At 38.9% G+C, this 20433-nt stretch overlaps 2 protein-coding genes across 2 annotated transcripts; both read left to right on the top strand.

Annotated features, from left to right (window-relative positions):
• Positions 1-13733: 13733 nt before the first annotated feature.
• LOC128566001 (olfactory receptor 51I2) lies at positions 13734-14672 on the top strand. Its single transcript, XM_053562888.1, has one exon. It carries the CDS (start codon positions 13734-13736, stop codon positions 14670-14672), a length of 939 nt encoding a protein of 312 aa, XP_053418863.1.
• A 4871-nt stretch (positions 14673-19543) lies between these two features.
• LOC128565544 (eukaryotic translation initiation factor 1-like) lies at positions 19544-19948 on the top strand. The gene has a single exon (XM_053562058.1). The coding sequence runs from the start codon at positions 19544-19546 to the stop codon at positions 19883-19885; it is 342 nt and encodes a 113-aa protein (XP_053418033.1). The 3' UTR covers positions 19886-19948.
• Positions 19949-20433: the final 485 nt, after the last annotated feature.

Here is a 20433-nt window from a genome sequence, read left to right as displayed (position 1 = left end):
TGTGATTTTTGATCTTCTGGGTATAAACCTAGTAAAGGAATTATAGGATCGAATGGTAGGTCTATTTTTTCATCCCTGAGTATTCTCCAAACATCCTTCCAAAAGGAACCTATTAGTGTGCAATCCCACCAGCAGTGTAGAAGTGTGCCCCTTCCCCCACGTCCACGCCAACATCTCTGGTTTGGGGATTTTGTTATGTGGGCTACTCTTACTGGGGTTAGGTGATATCTCAAAATAGTTTTGATTTTCATTTCTTTGATGATTAAGGATGATGAGATTTTTTCATGTGTTTGTATATCATGCATCTGTCTTATTTAGAGAAGTTTCAAGTCCCTTGTCCACCCTGAGATAGGATCACTTCTTCTTTTCTTGCTAAGATGTTTGAGTTCTCTGTGGATTCTAGTTATTAAACCTTTATTGGAAGTATAACCTGCAAATATTTTCTCCCATTCTGAGGGCTGTCTGCTTGCTTTACTTACTATGTTCCTGGCTGTGCAGAAGCTTTTTAGTTTGATCAGGTCCCAGTAGTGTATTTTTGATACTGCTTCAATTGCCTGGGGAGTCTTCCTCATAAAATATACACCCAGGCTGATTCCTTCAGGAGTTTTCCCTGAACATTCTTCTAGTATTTTTATAGTTTCATGTCTTAAGTTTAAATCTTTTATCCAGTGAGAGTCTATTTTAGTTAATGGTGGAAGGTGTGGGTCCAGTTTCAGTCTTTTAAAGATCGCCAGCCAGTTCACCCAGCACCATTTATTAAATAGGGAATCTTTTCCTCACTGAATGTTTTCAATTGGCTTGTCAAAGATCAAATAACGGTAGGTAGCTGGATTTAACTCTTGGTTCTCTATTCTGACATCTACTTCTCTGTTTTTGTGCCAGTACCAGGCTGTTTTGATCACTATCGATTTATAGTACAGTCTCAGGCCTGGTAGCATGATTCCTCCAGCTTTGTTTTTATTGCTGAGTAATATTTTGGCTGATTCCATATAAAACAAAGTATTATTTTTTTGAGATCTTTAAAGTATGACAATGGAGCTTTAATAGGAATTGCATTAAAATTATATATTGCTTTGGGTAGTATAGACATTTTAACAATGTTGATTCTTCCCGGCCATGAGCATGGTGTGTTTTTCCATTTGTTCACATCTTTAGCTATTTCTTTTCTTAAAGTTTTATAGTTCTCTTTGTAGAGATCTTTCATGTAATTTGTTAGGTATACTTCCAAATATTTCATCTTCTTTGGCACTACTGTGAAAGGAATAGAGTCCTTGACTATTTTTTTGGCTTGGTTATTGTTGGTATATAAAAGGCTATAGATTTATGGGTATTGATTTTGTAGCCTGAGACATTGCTGTATTCCTTGATCAATTCTAAAAGCTTTGTTGTAGAATCCGTAGTGTTTTCCAGATATACAATCATATCATCTGCAAACAGTGAAAATTTGATCTGTTCTGACCTCATGTGGATATCCTTGATCGCCTTTTCTTCCCTAATTGCAATGGCTAAAACTTCCACTACAATGTTAAAGAGCAATGGAGACAATGGGCAACCTTGCCTGGTTCCTGATCTAAGTGGAAATGATTTCAATTTAACTCCATTCAGTACAATATTGGCTGTGGGTTTGCTGTTGATGGCCTCTATTAGTTTAAGAAATGTCCTTTCTATACCAATTTTCTTAAGTGTTCTGATCATGAAGGGATGCTGGATATTATCAAAAGCTTTTTCTGTGTCAATTGAGAGAATCATATGGTCTTTATTTTTTAGTTTGTTTATGTGCTGAATTACATTTATAGATTTACATATATTGAACCAGCCTTGAGACCCTGGGACAACCACTTGGTCATGGTGTAAAATTTTTTTGATGTGTTGTTGGATTCTCTTTGTTAGGATCTTATTGAGTATTTTAGCATCAATATTCATTAGTGATATTGGTCTATAATTTTCTTTTCACATTGGATCTTTCCCTAGTTTGGAGATTAAGATGATGTTTGCTTCATAAAATGTGTTGGGTAATATTCCTTCTTTTTCTATATTTTGGAAGGGGTTTAGTAATATAGGTACTAGTTCTTCTTTAAAGGTTTAGTAGAATTCTGACTATAAGCCATCTGGTCCTGGGCTTTTCTTTTTAGGGAGATTTTGTATAGTTGATGCTATTTCAGATCTTGATATAGGCCTGTTCAACATTTTCACTTCGTTCTGGCTAAGTCTTGGTAGGTGGTGTACTTCCAGGTATTGGTCAATTCCTTTCAGATTTTCATATTTCTGAGAGTAGAGTTTCTTGTAGTATTTGTTAAGGATTTTTCGAATTTCTGAGGGGTCTGTTGTTATTTCATCATTACCATTTCTGATTGATGAAATTAGAGATTTTATCTTTTTTTCCTGGTTAGGTTGGCCAAAGGTTTATCTATTTTATTGATCCTTTCAAAAAACCAACTTTTGGATTTATTGATCTGTAGTATAATTCTTTTGTTTTCAATTTCATTTAATTCTGCTCTGATTTTGGTTATTTCTTTTCTTCTCCTGGGTTTGGGGTTGGAATGTTCTTCCTTCTCCAGTTGCTTGAGATGTCCCATTAAGTTATTAACTTCTTCTCTTTCCATTTTCTTGAGGACGGCTTGCAGTGTTATAAATGTCCTTCTTAGGACTGCCTTTGAAGTATCCCAGAGGTTCTGATAATTCGTGTTTCCATTGTTGTTTTGTTCCAAAAATTTGGTGATTTCCTTCTTAATCTGGTCTATAACCTATCTATCCTTCAGCATAAGGTTGTTTAGCTTCCATGTTTTTGTATGTGTATGCAGGTTCCTATTGTTATTGAGTTCAACTTTTTTTTTTTTTAATTTTTTTTTTTAGAGACAGAGTCTCACCTTATGACCCTCGGTACAGTGCCGTGGCCTCACCCAGCTCACAGCAACCTCCAACTCCTGGGCTTAAGTGATTCTCTTGCCTCAGCCTCCTGAGTAGCTGGGACTACAGGTGCCTGCCACAACGCCCAGCTATTTTTTGGTTGCAGTTTGGCCAGGGCTGCCGCACCCTCGGCACCAAGCCGCAGCGAGGTGGCGCTGTCCGCATTGTAAAATGACGGAAAGGAGGTCTGTGCTCCCCGGAGCGAAGCCCCCAGCACCCCCAGTGTGCGCAGCAACAGAAATGTTGCCCAGCATGCTGTTTTTCTATCGCATTAACCTAAGGATATGGCTTTCTGTTACAGTGTACGCGCATGTTAGACTGAATGTCTGTTTGTCCTGATAAGTAATCAATAAGGTTTTAAAGAATGAACACAATGGTTTACTGATCCAGATATAGCACAAAAAGTATGACTGTGCCAGACTCAGTGGCTCCAAGTAAGCCTGCACAACAGCATGTTCCCACCATGAATGTCAGTGAGCTAAGACAATGCAGGCACAGCAAACAAGACGTTTAAACAAGATGTTCCAACACGACATGCACTATCACCACGCAGTAAAACTTTACTTAGAAAAACATCTTGCTTCACTAATTTTCATATGTAATACAAATCAATAGAGTAGTTTAATGTTTAACAAACAATCAATTATGAATCAAAGTATAATTACTAATAAGAGTAAAAATATATAGAAAATATATATAAAAGTAGTCAAGCATTATACATAAAAGAATATGTCCAACTATTTTAAAAATAAGATCATAAGAAACTGAAAAGAGTTACAGAACTGAGAGAAGTTGCAAACCTTGACATTCCTGAGAAAAGAAGGAGTAAGCAGGTGTTACTGATAAACCACCTCCCTCCGGAGAGCAAAACCTTGAAAACATGTAATGCATGATAAACCGCATATGCAGACACAAAGATAATTTATAAGCATAAGCAAAATAAAGATTGCATTGTTTGAACCTTGGAAAGAAAATGTATAAATACCAACATATACTCTCAGTAAATTTTGCAGCTGCATACTTTAACCCGTAGTGTGCCAGACTGTCATTCCTGCGTCGACCTTTCAACCAACCTGACTCCATTTCCCTGCTTTCCCTCGGACTGAAGCCCACCGACAGGGCGGTCCGCGGCACAGGGCCAGGTTTGAACCCGCCACCCTTGGTATATGGGGCCGGCGCCCCACCAACTGAGCCACAGGTGCCGCCCGAGTTCAACTTTTTATTACATGATGGTCTGAGAAGATGCAAGGAATTATTTCTATTTTTTTTAATTTGCTGATTTGCTGATTTGATTAGATTTGTGGCCTATGATGTGGTTGATTTTGCAGTATGTTCTGTGGGCTGATGAGAAGAATGTGTATTCAGTTTTGTTGGGATGAAATATTCTGTAGATGTCTGTTAAGTCCAGATGTTGAATGGTTAGTTTTAAATCTAAAATTTTGTTGCTTAGCTTCTTTTTGGAGGATCTGTCCATTACTGCTAAAGGGGTGTTAAAATCTCCAAGTACTATGCAACTGGAGGAAATCAAGTTGGTCATGTCTGTTATAGTTTCTCTTATAAATTAAGGTGTGTTCTGGTTGGGTGCATAAATACTAATAATTAAAATCTCATCATATTGAGTATTACCTTTAACAAATATGAAGTGTCCATCCTTATCCTTCCTTATTTCAGTTGGTTTAAAGCCTATTGCATCTGCAAATAGGATTACAATGCCTGCTTTTTTCTGCTTTCCATTTGCCTGGAGTATAGATGACCATCCCTTCACCTTGAATCTATATTTGTCTTTTAATGTAAGATGTGAATCTTGTATGCAAGAGATATCTGGCTTGAGTTTTTGTATCCAGTCAGCCAACCTGTGCCTTTTTAGAGGACAATTAAAACCATTCACATTAATTGAGAATATTGATAAGCCCCTCGAGACTCCGGTGGACATTTTTAATCCTTTTGTGACTATGGAAGTTGGAATTTGATCAAAATTTTCTGGGTGGGTTTAATTTTGTGGTAGAGGGTTATGCTGGTCTTTATGAAGGATGGGTCTGAGAATATACTGGAGAGCTGGCTTAATTATGACAGATTTCTTAAACATGTGAATGTCATTAAAGTATTTAATTTCTCCGTCATAAATGAAACTCAGTTTAGCTCGGTACAGGATCCTGGGTTGAAAGTTATTTTGTTTTAGGAGATTAAAAGTTGATGACCATCCTCTTCTAGCTTGAAAGGTTTCAGCAGAGAGATCTGCAGTTATTCTAATATTCTTGCCTTTGTAGGTAATGATTTTATTTTGTCTGGCTGAGTTCAGAATTTTCTCTTTCATATTAACTTTAGTGAAATTGATTTTGATGTGTCTGGGGGATGTCTTATTTGAGTTGAGTCACGTTGGAGTTCTGAAACTGCCTGCTATCTGAATTTCAGAATCTCTTGGCATGTCTGGAAAGTTCTCCTTCATAATCTCATTGAGAAGAGACTCTGTGCCTTGTGAAGCCACTTCATCACTTTCGGGGATCCCTATACGATGAATATTCGTTTTCTTCAAATTATCCCAGAGCTCTCTGAGAGAGTGATCTGTTTTTGCTCTCCATTTCTCTTCCTCTTTGAGAGTTTGGGAGCATTCAAAAGCTTTATCTTCAATATTGGAAATCCTTTCTTCTATTTGCTCCATTCTGTTACTGAGGGATTCTACTGTGTTTCTAATATCTTTGAGGCCTGCAACTTCTTGTCTCAATGTGTCAAATTTTTTGGTCATTTTGGTCTTTGAATTCATTGAGTTCTTGAGATATCTTTTGGTTTACTGCTTGGAATTCTAATTTGATCTTATTTGCTATCCAGTTTCTGAATTCGATTTCTGACATCTCAGCTATTTGGTTGTGCCTGGGATCTTGTGCTGTGTCTGCCCCATTGATCCTTGGGGGAGTTGATCTACTCTGATTATTTATATTTCCAGAGTTTTTCTGTTGATTTCACCTCATGATTGTTTTTCACCGTTGCCTCTGGCCATCCTCAGAGTTGGGGAGGTGTCTCTCCAAGATTAGACCCCAGTGGCGGGATTACTCTATTGTTGCTGGATCTTTGTATGGAGGGACCCTGTGTAGTTCTTTTTTTTTTTTTCTTTTTTTTTTTTATTGTTGGGGTTCATTGAGGGTACAAGAAGCCAGGTTACACTGATTGCAATTGTTAGGTAAAGTCCCTCTTGCAATCATGTCTTGCCCCCATAAAGTGTGACACACAACAAGTCCCCACCCCCTCCCTCTGTCCTTCTTTCTGCTTACCCCACCATAACCTTAATTGTCATTAATTATCCCCATATCAAAATTGAGTACATAGGATTCATGCTTCTCCGTTCTTGTGATGCTTTATTAAGAATAATGTCTTCCACTTCATCCAGGTTAATACGAAGGATGTAAAGTCTCCATTTTTTTTAACGGCTAAATAGTATTCCATGGTATACATATACCACAGCTTGTTAATCCATTCCTGGGTTGGTGGGCATTTAGGCTGTTTCCACATTTTAGCAATTGTAAATTGAGCTGCAATAAACAGTCTAGTACAAGTGTCCTTATGATAAAAGGATTTTTTTCCTTCTGGGTAGATGCCCAGTAATGGGATTGCAGGATCAAATGGGAGGTCTAGCTTGAGTGCTTTGAGGTTTCTCCATACTTCCTTCCAGAAAGGTTGTACTAGTTTGCAGTCCCACCAGCAGTGTAAAAGTGTTCCCTTCTCTCCACATCCACGCCAGAATCTACAGTTTTGAGATTTTGTGATGTGGGCCATTCTCAATGGGGTGAGATGATATCTCAGGGTTGTTTTGATTTGCATTTCTCTAATATATAGAGATGATGAACATTTTTTCATGTGTTTGTTAGCCATTCGTCTGTCATCTTTAGAGAAAGTTCTATTCATGTCTCTTGCCCATTGATATATGGGATTGTTGATTTTTTTCATGTGGATTAATTTGAGTTCTCTATAGATTCTAGTTATCAAGCTTTTGTCTGATTGAAAATATGCAAATATCCTTTCCCATTGTGTAGGTTGTCTCTTTGCTTTGGTTATTGTCTCCTTAGCTGTACAGAAGCTTTTCAGTTTAATGAAGTCCCATTTGTTTATTTTTGTTGTTGTTGCAATTGCCATGCCAGTCTTCTTCATGAAGTCTTTCCCCAGGCCAATATCTTCCAGTGTTTCTCCTATGCTTTCTTGGAGGATTTTTATTGTTTCATGCCTTAAATTTAAGTCCTTTATCCATCTTGAATCAATTTTTGTGAGTGGTGAAAGGTGTGGGTCCAGTTTCAATCTTTTACATGTAGACATCAAGTTCTCCCAACACCATTTATTGAATAGGGAGTCTTTCCCCCAAGGTATGTTCTTGTTTGGTTTATCAAAGATTAGGTGGTTGTAAGATGTTAGTTTCATTTCTTGGTTTTCAATTCGATTCCAAGTGTCTATGTCTCTGTTTTTGTGCCAGTACCATGCTGTCTTGAGCACTATGGCTTTGTACTACAGACTAAAATCTGGTATGCTGATGCCCCCAGCTTTATTTTTGTTACCAAGAACTGCCTTAGCTATACGGGCTTTTTTCCAATTCCATACAAAACGCAGAATCATTTTTTCCAAATCTTGAAAGTACGATGTTGGTATTTTGATAGGAATGGCATTGAATAGGTAGATTGCTTTGGGAAGTATACACATTTTCACAATTTTGATTCTTCCCATCCATGGGCATGGTATGTTCTTCCATTTGTTAATATCCTCTGCTATTTCCTTTCTGAGGATTTCATAGTTTTCTTTATAGAGGTCCTTCACCTCCTTCATTAGGTATATTCCTAGGTATTTCATTTTCTTTGAAACTATGGTGAAGGGAGTTGTGTCCTTAATTAGCTTCTCATCTTGACTGCTATTGGTGTATACAAAGGCTACTGACTTGTGGACATTGATTTTATATCCTGAAACATTACTGTATTTTTTGATGACTTCTAGGAGTCTTGTGGTTGAGTCTTTGGGGTTCTCTAAGTATAAGATCATGTCGTCAGCAAAGAGGGAGAGTTTGACCTCCTCTGCTCCCATTTGGATTCCCTTATTTTCCAAGGTTTCAGCTTCTACTGCTTGAGCTCACCTTGGCTGCAGCTCTGGTCAGCCCACCTTAACTCTCCAGTTTTTGGGTGGTAGGAGCTTCTTGCTGTTTCAAATCTCTAAGCTATGTCACCATCTGCTAGTCACTTTTCAAGTTCTTTTGAAAACTATGTAAACCGTTTTCAGAATTAAATTCTTTCTGTGTTATTGCACTAGTTTTGTACTCTCTCAGCCCCAAGATCTATACCATTTTTAGTGACATTAGGGCTGAGACTTTGCAAACTTCATTTCTTCTTTGCCACACAGCTCCCAAGATACTGAAATGGGGGTGAGGGGACACTAGGAATCTAGGGCAGGTGGAAGGACACTTTACTCTCCTATTTGCTTTCTGTTGCTATATTACCCCAGCAGCACTCAAGCACCTGGGTCAGGTTCATTCCAGTGACATTAGCTGCCTCCAGTTTGCAGTGTCCCAACACTCCCAGAGCCGGTCTTACCAAGTTCCCTTAAAGGCCTCACAACAAGCTAGAAAAGCCTTCCTCTCCACCCCCAGCTCAGAAAAACAAGTCTCAGTCCTAGTCACCCTTCCCTCTGAATTCTCCACTCTTCAAAAGTCTGAATTTCAGCTTTGGAGCATGCCTCTTTAAAACTTGTAAGGTTTAATAACACAAGATTCTTCTTTTTTCTTCTTCTATCCCTAGAGTTAGAAGCTACTTCCTGAACTTTCTACCCCCCAAAACGCCTTCACACTCCCTTTTTTGACTCATGTATTCTCTAATATTTTGTTAACAATTCTTTAATGTTTCTTAATAGAAGCAATTGATGTGATTCTTATACGAGTATTCACATTGGACTATAACTGAACCCTAGTTTTCTTTCCCAGGTTAGAATGTGATTTATGTGTATGAATTCATCAGTAAATATGAGGCATACCAAATACACATTAAATCTAAGTGAATAACATCTAAAATTGGTGAACGTGCCTTCTTCCTCTGTTAGCAGAATTGAAAGAAATAGTATTATTGCATTCAGGTAGGCATTTGATTTTTCAGAGGAAGGCTGACCACTTCCCACTGGGCTACAGACTAGAGAGAGAAAGCATGGTGTTGTCTTAGAGTCTGTCCAAAAAGAGCGTGGCTCCACAGGGGTGGTCTGGTTTGTGGCTAGAGATCTGATCCACCATAGAGAGTAAAGATATATTAAGTTAAGTCAAGTGCAAAAGAGTAAAATATGAAGAGATGCCTCTTTGAATAATTTATGAAAGTAGCAAATGCAAGAAAGAGTCAGCTTTAAGCAGTTAATGGGGACAGTTAACACAATAGCAGTTAACAGCAGCACCAGGGAATTGTAAAGTTCCCATTTTCCCATGTCTCACTTTTCTGGAGGAGAAGCCAGAAACCAGGGTTTGCAATTGAAGGATAGGAGAAGAAAGGCTGGAACTCTGATTGCTAGAAAGTGTGACTATCACATGAGGTTGAACATTCTAATTATTCACTAGTAGATATTGTAGTATCTGAATGTAACCAGAAAATGCAGGGAATCGAGTTTTACTCCAGGAATGGAGAAAGAACTAGTTCCACTCAATACATTTACAGAACCAAGAAGAATCACCTAACAGGCACAATGTAAGGGTATATGATATATGTCACATCTCCCAGGTGAGAGGTATAACTACAACTTGGACTCTACCTAACAAACCTAACAGTGTAACCTAATCATCTGTGCTCTCACATAAATCTGAAATGTAAAAATAAAAAATTTAAAAAAATATTTATTTTCTAATTTCACTTCCATAGTTAAAAAGTCAATATACTATACACACGAAGAATCTCTCAAAAGGAAATGGACTCTTCCCTTCCAGTGCCAGCCCATCCGCCACCAGATGGTGTCTTGGTTGGGAAGAGACTTGGTCTGGCAAATTGTTGAGGAGTTCTTTTTCAGGTAAAGGAGAGAAAATGCTTTATTCTCAGTAATCATTAAGGACCCCTGGAGAATAAAATCTCCCTGAAGAGTTTTCAGGTGCAAAACAGGGTCACTTCCCTGTTCCTTATCCTGAGGCTTAGAGTGGGATATAAAAGTGGCAGATGTGAATTCGCGTGAGCAGATAAACCAGAGGACTTGTCCCGTGGTGGCTCTCATCTGTTTGTCTTCTGGTGAGTTCTGAAAACCTAGAGGTCTAAGCCAGCTATCTCTCCCCGAGCTTGCTCCAAGAAACAGTTGAACTGGGAAAGAGGAAGTGGGAGAGACTGGCTGGAGGTAATCTGATAGCAGCATCTTAGATGAGCAAGGCCTTGAGGTTCTTGTTCCGGCACAGCCAACAACTAATTGTATAATCCTGAGCAATTCATTTCATTTCTCTAGACTTTCCACTTACTGTTACAAATTTCCTTCTGTAGCAGACCATATAGCTCAGGGCATGGAGAAGAGAGAGCTAAGCTCAGAACACTATGTAATCATAAGAAACCCGGTAACATCGCAGTAATACAATACTGTGATAAAGACATGGGGAAGGGTTTCGGCTCTGAACCCGAGAACAAGAGAGCTTGTGAGATGAGAGCATCAGGGATTGGCAGGCTCTCCACCTGCGGTGCAAGAGTCACAGGATTATGTTTACAGGAAGTGGCCCGAGAAGGCAGTCGGGAGCGAGTGAGCATTCATTCACTGGCCCCCTTAACTCTGACTCTGTCCCTTCTCCTGCCTGCAGAACACCTGCATGGCGTCTCTCTACCAAGACTGCTAGGATTCATTCTCTTAATAAGACTGCTTCTCTTCCTCACATACTATCTCTCTCTCTCTCACTCTCTCCCTCTTCTGCTAAGGCAAATAGCCCTAAGGCACCTAAGGGTACTTGTTCCCAAGCAAGATAATAGCAAAGCGGTCTGCTCCAGGACCATAGATAAGCTGGGACCAGAGACCTGGCCAGTCCAGGACCCCGACAAAGGCACACCAGATGGGACCCAATATCCCTCGAACTCCAAACTTCAAAAGTTAATGTCTCTATTATTTATTAATATTGCTCCAAATGCAGAGAGGGAAGCAAGACCCCAGGCATAGGAAAGTTTCAGAAATCTGGGAACAAAATGGTCACAACTTATCCAGTGACATACTAACAGCTAAGGCAAACATGGTCTAACTTTGCTCCTGCCCTGTGAATTATGAGATAACAAAATATGTAAAAGATCCCAAAAGTTTAAAAGAATGGGAAAAATCACTTACCCATGAACTTTACATGAAGCACAAACAGCTAATTATTTGTAGCCACTTACTATTCATGATATAGATGGAAAGGTATGGTCCGTAGAAACCTTCTCTGTACATCCCTCCAGTCCTCTCTGCTCCCTCTCTGCAACCTGTCAGCACCCTCACAAACTCTCACGGGCATTCTTTACATAAGCAGGAATTAAAAAGAAAATAAAAGAACATCCAGGTCATAAAGGACCCTAGAGAATTTCCTAAAAACAAACAAACAAAAAGTATCCTTAAAGAAGACACAGGTCTGGAAAGAGAAATTTTTTTTGTTTTTTGGTTTTTTTTTTTTTTTCCAAGCTTACAGAGCCATTACCTGCTAGATCCAGGGTTAAATCCCAAGACTTGTGACACTCAGCCCAGGATCGTTTCCATGAAATGACTCTGGTTCTTCTGTAGTTTCCATAATAGAATTGTTCTAGGTTCTAGGAGCTGAAGAAATTGAGTCTGGCCTTGGAAACAGGTATTTTTTTATTCATTTCCTTCATATCTTTCTGTCTTTAGCTATTCCCTTCCTGTCAGAGGGTAACAGAAATCGTCATTCAGAAATGCACACCTCTATTTTTCTTTTCAGGTTTATCTCTGTTGTCTTAATGATGCCTCAAAGATCTTGGTAAGAAAATAGAGTCTCGTAAGTCTTCTTGTTTTTCAATTTTATCAACTTCTAACTGTGAACTACAAGACAAGCTAATCTCACTAGACCTGAGTATCCACATCTAGCAAGGATTAAATGAGTAAATCTATGCAAAGTTTTTTGCAGGGTACCTAGCGAATTGCATATGTTCAGGAATGGATGTGATCAGTGGAATAACTTGCTGGAAACATAGTGCATCTGTGTCCTGTATTGCTGGGAAAAATTCCAAAAACTTTCTAGAGAGACAATGCTGCATTGCACACCATTTCAGCAACTCTGTCACTTTAAGATAGCTAGGGCTTCCTTTCCTCTTCCATTCTTTTTTTTTTCCAGCTTTTTTATCATTAGTTCATAACTATGTACATTACCACATTTATGGGTAAATTTATATACAATTGGAATGTTTACATCAAACTGGTTAACATAGCATTCATCTCATTTATTTAATTGTTATGTTTAGACACTTAACACTACTCTTAATATATTTGACATGTACCTTTGCAATTGTCTGACTTTGCTTTGTTAAAGACTGGAGAGAAAGGAAAAAGAAAACAATAGTATGCATGTCTATAGTCCTTCAAAAGGGGGTTACCCTAAGCCTAAAGCAAGTCTGCCAGGTGAAAACCCTCCAGCCTTCTCTATCCGTATTTACCGTAGGACAGTACACATGAAAGCATTTCACAAGCATCTGAATGATAGGAGAATAGACACTTTAATCACTCTCGCAGGCATATGGCTGTTGGAATTAATATGTGAGTGCAAGTGTAAGAAAATCATGGTCAAATACGATATACGAGGGTTTAGAAAGGTATCTCAGTGGGAGAGTTGATGAATAACAGTGAGAAGTCTGCAAGCACATAAATGAAAATGTTATGTGAATAAACAAATCTAGTGTGTACACCTGACAGTGTGTGCCTATGTAAATGCTGCATGGGTCAGTGCAGACTGAGCATGAGCAGATAAGACAAGCATGTGATAAAGAGCGGAAAGGTCAAGAAGGAGCGTTATAAATGTTTCTCTACATAAGGAGCAAAAATATGAGAGATGGAGACAGTGTTGTAGGTAACTTGTTGGAGCCTGAGTGAGATCCAATATAAAGCTGCAATGAAGGTACATGGATATTTATACATGAATAATGAGTATTTTGAGAGTACGAAAGACTCTGTAAGGGTGTGAAAGGGTTATTTGGAAGAATGTTCTCCCACAGACTGAAGGTCGGGGTGTCTATGTTATACATAGAACAATAAATATTCTTTTTACTAAATTTCTACACTCAATTTTGCAAAAACAAAAAAACTTGTGTCTTAAAATATATATATATTTGCAGAAACTTGCCAATGAAAAACCTATGTCCAGAAGCAACTAATTCCACACCCTCAGCCCCTTTTCCTCTCCAGCCAAGTAAACTAGCTCTGAGAAGTTCTCCCATTAACTAACAACACACAATTGAAAAACACTCTCAGGAAAGAAAAATGCTGAAGAGCTTCCAAAGGCTATTTGTGATTCAAACCTCTGATTTTTTCCAATCATGACTACCTAGGAATTATAGTTAATATATTTCTATTGAATGATGCTTATAACATACATGAAAGTTGTAGATTATATAAACACTTTCCTTCTACCCAATTGATGTTATCAAAGTATTCATCAATGTCTTCCTTCTTTCATAAAATAGAGGGAAAACTCAGCCTGTAACCTCATGATCAGAAAATATGAAGAAACATTTGCTGGCATCCTCCCCAAAGCTGTGATTTCATGAATGCATCAGTTTACAACTGTGTAGACATTGTTGCTGTGTCCCACTTCCTTATTTCTTATCCTCCACATCAGAAACATTCCCCACATCAGAACCTCTGGCCCTGAGAAGCACCCTGTTATTCCTGCCATGGGATTGTTCAATGTCACTCACCCTGCTTTTTTCCTGCTGACTGGTATCCCTGGTCTGGAGATCTCTCACCGCTGGCTAGCAGGCCCTCTCTGTGTGATGTATGCTGTGGCTCTTGGTGGAAACACAGTGATCCTGCAGGCTGTGTGGGTGGAGCCAAAACTCCATAAGCCCATGTACTACTTCCTGTCCATGCTGTCCTTCAGCGATGTGGCCATGTCCATGGCCACACTGCCCACTGTTTTCAGAACCTTCTGCCTTGATGCCAGAACTATTGCCTTTGATGCCTGTCTAATCCAGATGTTTCTCATTCACTCCTTCTCCATGATGGAATCGGGTATTTTGCTGGTCATGAGTTTTGACCGCTATGTGGCTATTTGTGATCCCTTGCACTATGCCAGTGTGCTCACCAATGAAGTCATTGCTGGATTGGGTTTAGCTGTGACTGCCCGGAGCGTCATCACCCTCTTCCCTCTTCCCTTCCTTATCAAAAGGCTGCCTATCTGCAGATCCAATGTTCTTTCCCACTCCTACTGCCTCCACCCAGACATGATGAAACTTGCTTGTTCTGATATTACTATCAACAGCATCTATGGACTCTTTGTGCTTGTATCCACCTTTGGCATGGACTTGTCCTTTATCTTCCTCTCCTATGTGTTGATTCTGCGCTCCGTCATGGCCATTGCTTCCCGTGAGGAACGCGTCAAAGCTCTGAACACATGTGTGTCACATATTCTGGCTGTACTTGCATTTTATGTACCAATGATTGGGGTCTCCACAGTGCACCGTTTTGGGAAGCATGCCCCACGCTACATACATGTCCTCATGTCTAATGTCTACCTCTTTGTGCCTCCTGTGCTCAACCCTCTCATTTACAGTGCCAAGACCAAGGAGATCCACCAAGCCATTGTCCGCATGTTTCACAGCCTCAAAATATGACTTGGAGTTTGGTTTTAAGATCTGATGTTTATTGTGGCCATAGTCCCTCCTCAGTATCATCATCATCATCATCATCATCATCATCAATAAGTGTAAGATAGATATGTGTAATGGGGGGAAAGTAAAAGGCCAGCAAGTGGAGATTCAATACTTATAACACAAAACAAGGAGTTCAAAATGCATAGTACATTGTGTAAACAGCAATGAAATTCATAGACAAACACTGGGTATGAGTGGTAGACAAGTTTTACAGAGGAAGATTATTTAATATTTATAACAATCCTACAAGGCACAGGAAATAAGCTAATTGTATAGGTTAACATAAATAATATGCAGTCTAGATGTCTCACCTGTGTGCACCTAGCCACCACAAATACAGCTTGTCTGTCTAATGGGCATCTCTTACCATCATCGTGGCCATATTTGCTTTCCCCACGCTGTCATTTGCAAACATACACACATTTCTTTAACTTCACAAAGTGAAATCCAATGCACTGTCAGAATTCCCCACAAAATGTATGAACAAATGTAACCCAGGAAAACTGATAATATCTCCAGATTCCTCTCTACTTCTTTAATCTGACCACCACTCAATCTCTCTCGAGGAAAACAATGGTCAATATCTGTGATATCTGAGTTATAGACATTTTACAGAGAGGGGGGATTATGCTAGGAGCATGAATTCTCCTCTTTCCTTCTTGGGATTTTAACTTTCTCCCACACGATGACATGTTAAGATGTGTTAGCAATTATATCTTTCTAGGTTTTCCACCTCCAAAAGAAAACTAAGATAGACCGATTAGAACACTTACAAGGTAGATACCAGCAAATAACTCTTGCAAACTTGCTCTTAGATTTATTTTCTATAGGTATACAATAAGAACACAGTAAGAATTTTTTTGGCCTAATTTTAGTGATCTCAGACTAAGTTTAGGTTTATTTCTACACAAACAAACAAACACACACACACAAAAAGCTCTATCAAGTCTAACCTAGATCACCAGGGAAACTTATCTAGAGAACACATGGCAGCAAAGCATATCGTTATCTAGAGTTTTTTCTCTTTGTACAAGCTTTGTTGAAATGCTATCCAGAAATGACCATGGCAGAAAGAAGGAGTCATTTACAAATAGAGATAACGTAAGGATTTTGGATCCAGATTTTAAAAAAAATCTCTAATTGCAATAAAAAGCTCAGTATATATGTCCTAGCCCACTAAATAGATTATTTTTAGCAGAGTCAGTAAATAGTATAACTCAGTATGATTTCAGATGGAAAATAATTACGATATTTAGTAGTCTAGAGGACAATATGGTCTTCAGTCAACTTAAATAACTTCTCTGATTCATTTAAGAAGCTTCTATTTCAGCATGATATAAAAATAGGTTTAATGCCTTGATATTTTAGTTTCAAATGAATGCAAAGCCATAGCTTAGGAAAGCTGGTAAATAAAAGTAAATAATCACTGATTTCCACCTCAGAGAGAGTGAGGGAGACAACTTTGCCAAAGGCCTGACTTTGAAATCTGTTGGTTTAATAGGAAAAAGGACAAGGATGGATGGAACAGCAGCTGCCAAAAGGGCCTCTGGTTCTTTTCTACCTGATTTACCTTTTCCTTTCTCCATCCTCACGTGAAGAGCAATTGATTATCAGGGGCTAAAGAAAAGAGAATTTTGAGATTTCTTTTCCCTTTGTGAACCAGGTGCCATAAGAAAAAGTTAGAGGGTGACGCCTGTGGCTCAAGGAGTAGGGCACCAGTCCCATATGCCAGAGGTGGCGGGTTCAAACCCAGCCCTGGCCAAAAACCACACCAAAAAAAAAAAAAAAGAAGAAGAAAAAAGAAAAAGTTAGAGCCTCTCATGCAGCTCTAATCTGAAGAAAACCCAAGCTAACCCTGTTATTTGACATTGTGTAGAAAACCTTTTACTGTGTTTTACTGTGCATCTTTTCTTTAAAATTAATCTTTTCTTCTATTGAAAAGAACATTTTTTTTAATTTTATTTATTTATTTATTTATTTATTTTATTAAATCATAGCTGTGTACATTAATACAATCATGGGGCACTGTACACTGGTTTTATAAACCGTTTGAAACATTTTCACCACACTGGTTAACATAGCCTTCCTGGCATTTTCTTAGTTATTGTGCTAAGACATTTACATTCTACATTTACTAAGCTTCACATATATCCTTGTAAGATGCACCGCAGGTGTAATCCACCAATCACCCTCCTTCCACCCTCCTCCCGCCTGCCTCCCTTCCCTTTCCACCTTCCCCATATTCCTAGGTTATAACTGGGTTATAACTTTCATGTGAAAGCCATAAATTAGTTCATAGTAGGGCTGAGTACATTGGATACTTTTTCTTCCATTCTTGAGATACTTTACTAAGAAGAATATGTTCCAGCTCTATCCATGTAAACATGAAAGAGGTAAAGTCTCCATCTTTCTTTAAGGCTGCATAATATTCCATGCTGTACATATACCATAATTTATTAATCCATTTGTGGATTGATGGGCATTTGGGTTTTTTCCATGACTTAGCAATTATTAATTGGGCTGCAGTAAACATTCGGGTACAAATATCTTTGTTATGATGTGATTTTTGGTCTTCTGGGTATATTCCTACTAGAGGAAATATAGGATTGAATGGCAGATCTATTTTTAGATCTCTAAGTGTTCTGCAAACATCTTTCCAAAAGGAATGTATTAATTTGCATTCCCACCAGCAGTGTAGAAGTGTTCCCTTTTCTACACATCCACACCAACATCTCTGGTCTTGGGATTTTGTGATATGGGCTAATCTTACTGGATTTAGATGATATATCAAAGTAGTTTTGATTTGCATTTCTCTGATGATTAAAGATGATGAACATTTTTCATATGTCTGTAGGGTGTATACCTGTCTTCTTTTTTTTTTATTAAATCATAACTGTATACATTGATATGATCATGGGGCATCATACACTCGCTTCATAAACCGTTTGACACATTTTTATCACAGTGGTTAACATAGCCTTTCCGGCGTTATCTCAGTTACTGTGCCAAAACATTTACATTCTACATTTACCAAGTTTCGCAAATACCCCTGTAATATGCACCACAGGTGTGATCCCACCGATCCCCCTCCCTCTACCCACCCCCCCCTTTTCCACTTCCCCCTATTGTTAAGTTGTAGCTGGGTTATAGCTTTCATGTGAGAGTCCCAAATTAGTTTCATAGTAGGGCTGTGTACATTGGGTACTTTTTCGTCCATTCTTGGGCTACTTTACTAAGAAGAATATGTTCCAGCTCCATCCATGTAAACATGAAAGAGGTAAAGTCTCCATCTTTCTTTAAGGCTGCATAGTATTCCATGGTATACATATACCACAATTTATTAATCCATTCGTGGATCGATGGGCACTTAGGCTTTTTCCATGACTTAGCCATTATGAATTGGGCTGCAATAAACATTCTGGTACAAATATCTTTGTTATGTTGTGATTTTTGGTCTTCTGAGTATATGCCCAGCAGAGGAATTACAGGATTGAATGGCAGATCTATTTTTAGATCTCTGAGTGTTCTCCATATATCTTTCCAAAAGGAATGTATTAATTTGCATTCCTGAAAAGAACATTTTGAAATAGAATAAAAGTAAAAAGAAAATTTTGATAATTCTTTTTTAAAGCCCCTAAGGCCTACCTTTAGGACATGCAAATAAATAAATAAATAAAAATTGAACATATTTCACCTAAGCTTCTGAGGGGACTAGTTTAAGGTTTATGGGAGGAAAAACATGAATAATGACTGTAATGTTTTTGTCCTACCTTCTCATGCATGGTGCATTTCTCATTCTCCAGGACCAGTGCTGGGTAGGTTGGTGAGGAAAAAGAAAAACTGCTATTTTTCTTGGCTGGCCACCAGCCTCACTTTCTGAATATCACAAGGGGGACCTGCCCTACCTCAACCGTTTATTTTCTTATATAGGCTCATAACAGCTCATTCATTTATTTATTCACTTAACAATATTTATTGAAACCTGCAAAGTGTCAAAAACACTTTGAGGACTAGATTTGAGGACTCAGTGATTATGGTATTTAGTCATTAGAGTTTGTAAGTGAAAACTACATAAAGAGGTATGGTAGGGTTGTGTCAGCACCTCCTGGGATTTGTTTCCTAACGACATATTCCTTTTAGATGCCTACTTACAATGCTTCACCATGCTTTGAGTGGCTGCAGGATTACAGAAGGGTGTTAGTGGTGGACATGTAATAAATGTTCATGTGAACTGTGAGAGGACAGAATAAAGGCTGAGAAGCTCAGGACTATGTATTTAAGGCAAACATCTCATGATTACAAGGTAGAAGAAATCATCTACCCGGGTAAAAATTCATATTTTTACAATGAAAAACAGACAATAAAAAATTGCAGCTGAGAGGCAAATATTTTTATTAGTCTTAATACCCAAATTCAGTGTCTCTGAGAGACACAAATTCTTCTGTAAATATTGAACAGGTTAAAAATGGATAGATTTCCAAGCAGTATTTTCTATATTTGAAATAATATTGTGAAAACAAAATCTATTGTATGATTTTAACACATCTAAGAATCAGAAACTTAAGCAAATTTTTGACTAAATGTGCAAGTGGCAAGAAAAGTCAATCTCCAACTCAAAGAAATTCCCACTGAACAGATTCAAAACTTTACATAACTGCATTATAAGACTTAACTTAGAAATCTTCCAGGCCCCAGTCACTGAGCCGCCGCAGAGGACTCAGCAGCCTCCCCCTTGAGTCCCCTTCCTTCCCGACGCTCCGTCCCCCATTCCCTCCTTCTCCCACCACCGCCTTCCGCAGGCCATTTCCACCCAGGAAAAGGAATCGTATCCTATGTCCGCTATCCAGAACCTCCACTCTTTCGACCCCTTTGCTGATGCAAGTAAGGGTGATGACCTGCTTCCTGCTGGCACTGAGGATTATATACATATAAGAATTCAACAGAGAAACGGCAGGAAGACCCTTACTACTGTTCAAGGGATCGCGGATGATTACAATAAAAAGAAATTAGTGAAGGCGTTTAAGAAGAAATTTGCCTGCAATGGTACTGTAATTGAGCATCCAGAATATGGAGAAGTAATTCAGCTACAGGGTGACCAGCGTAAGAACATATGCCAGTTCCTTGTAGAGATTGGACTGGCGAAGGACGATCAGCTGAAGGTTCATGGGTTTTAAGTGCTTGTGGCTCACTGAAGCTTAAGTGAGGATTTCCTTGCAATGAGTAGAATTTCCCCTCTGTTCCTTGTCACAAGTTTAAAAACCTCCCAGCATGTATAATGTAACCATTTGGGGTCTGCTTTTAACTTGGACTAGTGTAACTCCTTCATGCAATAAACTGAAAAGAGCCATGCTGTCTAGTCTTGAAGTCCTTCATTTAAACAGAGGTCAAGCAGGAGGCACCTGGCAGTGTCAAGCCTGAAACAAAGCAATAACATGGGGTTTCAGCCAAGCCCAGAGCCCTAAGATCACAGACTGCTATGCCTGGCCAGAAGCTCCTGCCTCTCCCTCTGCAGAGTTCCCAGCCCTAAGAGAATGTCACCACCTGGACAACCCTTGGTGAATCTGGGTTGGCAGCAATGCAGCTATACCTCTAGAGGGAGTCTTTGGTAGTAAAGGAAAGATGCCCTGGTATCTCCAGGTGGGCAGAACTTAGGCCACCTTCCCTCCAATCGGGTGATAGGACATCTGGCTTTCCACCAAGGTCTTTTTGACCAGACATATCT

Source organism: Nycticebus coucang, chromosome 14, assembly GCF_027406575.1.
Source record: "Nycticebus coucang isolate mNycCou1 chromosome 14, mNycCou1.pri, whole genome shotgun sequence".
NCBI classification, from domain to species: Eukaryota; Metazoa; Chordata; class Mammalia; order Primates; family Lorisidae; genus Nycticebus; species Nycticebus coucang.
Note: the sequence above shows the minus strand (reverse complement) of the source record. Positions and strands in the feature narration are given on the sequence as shown.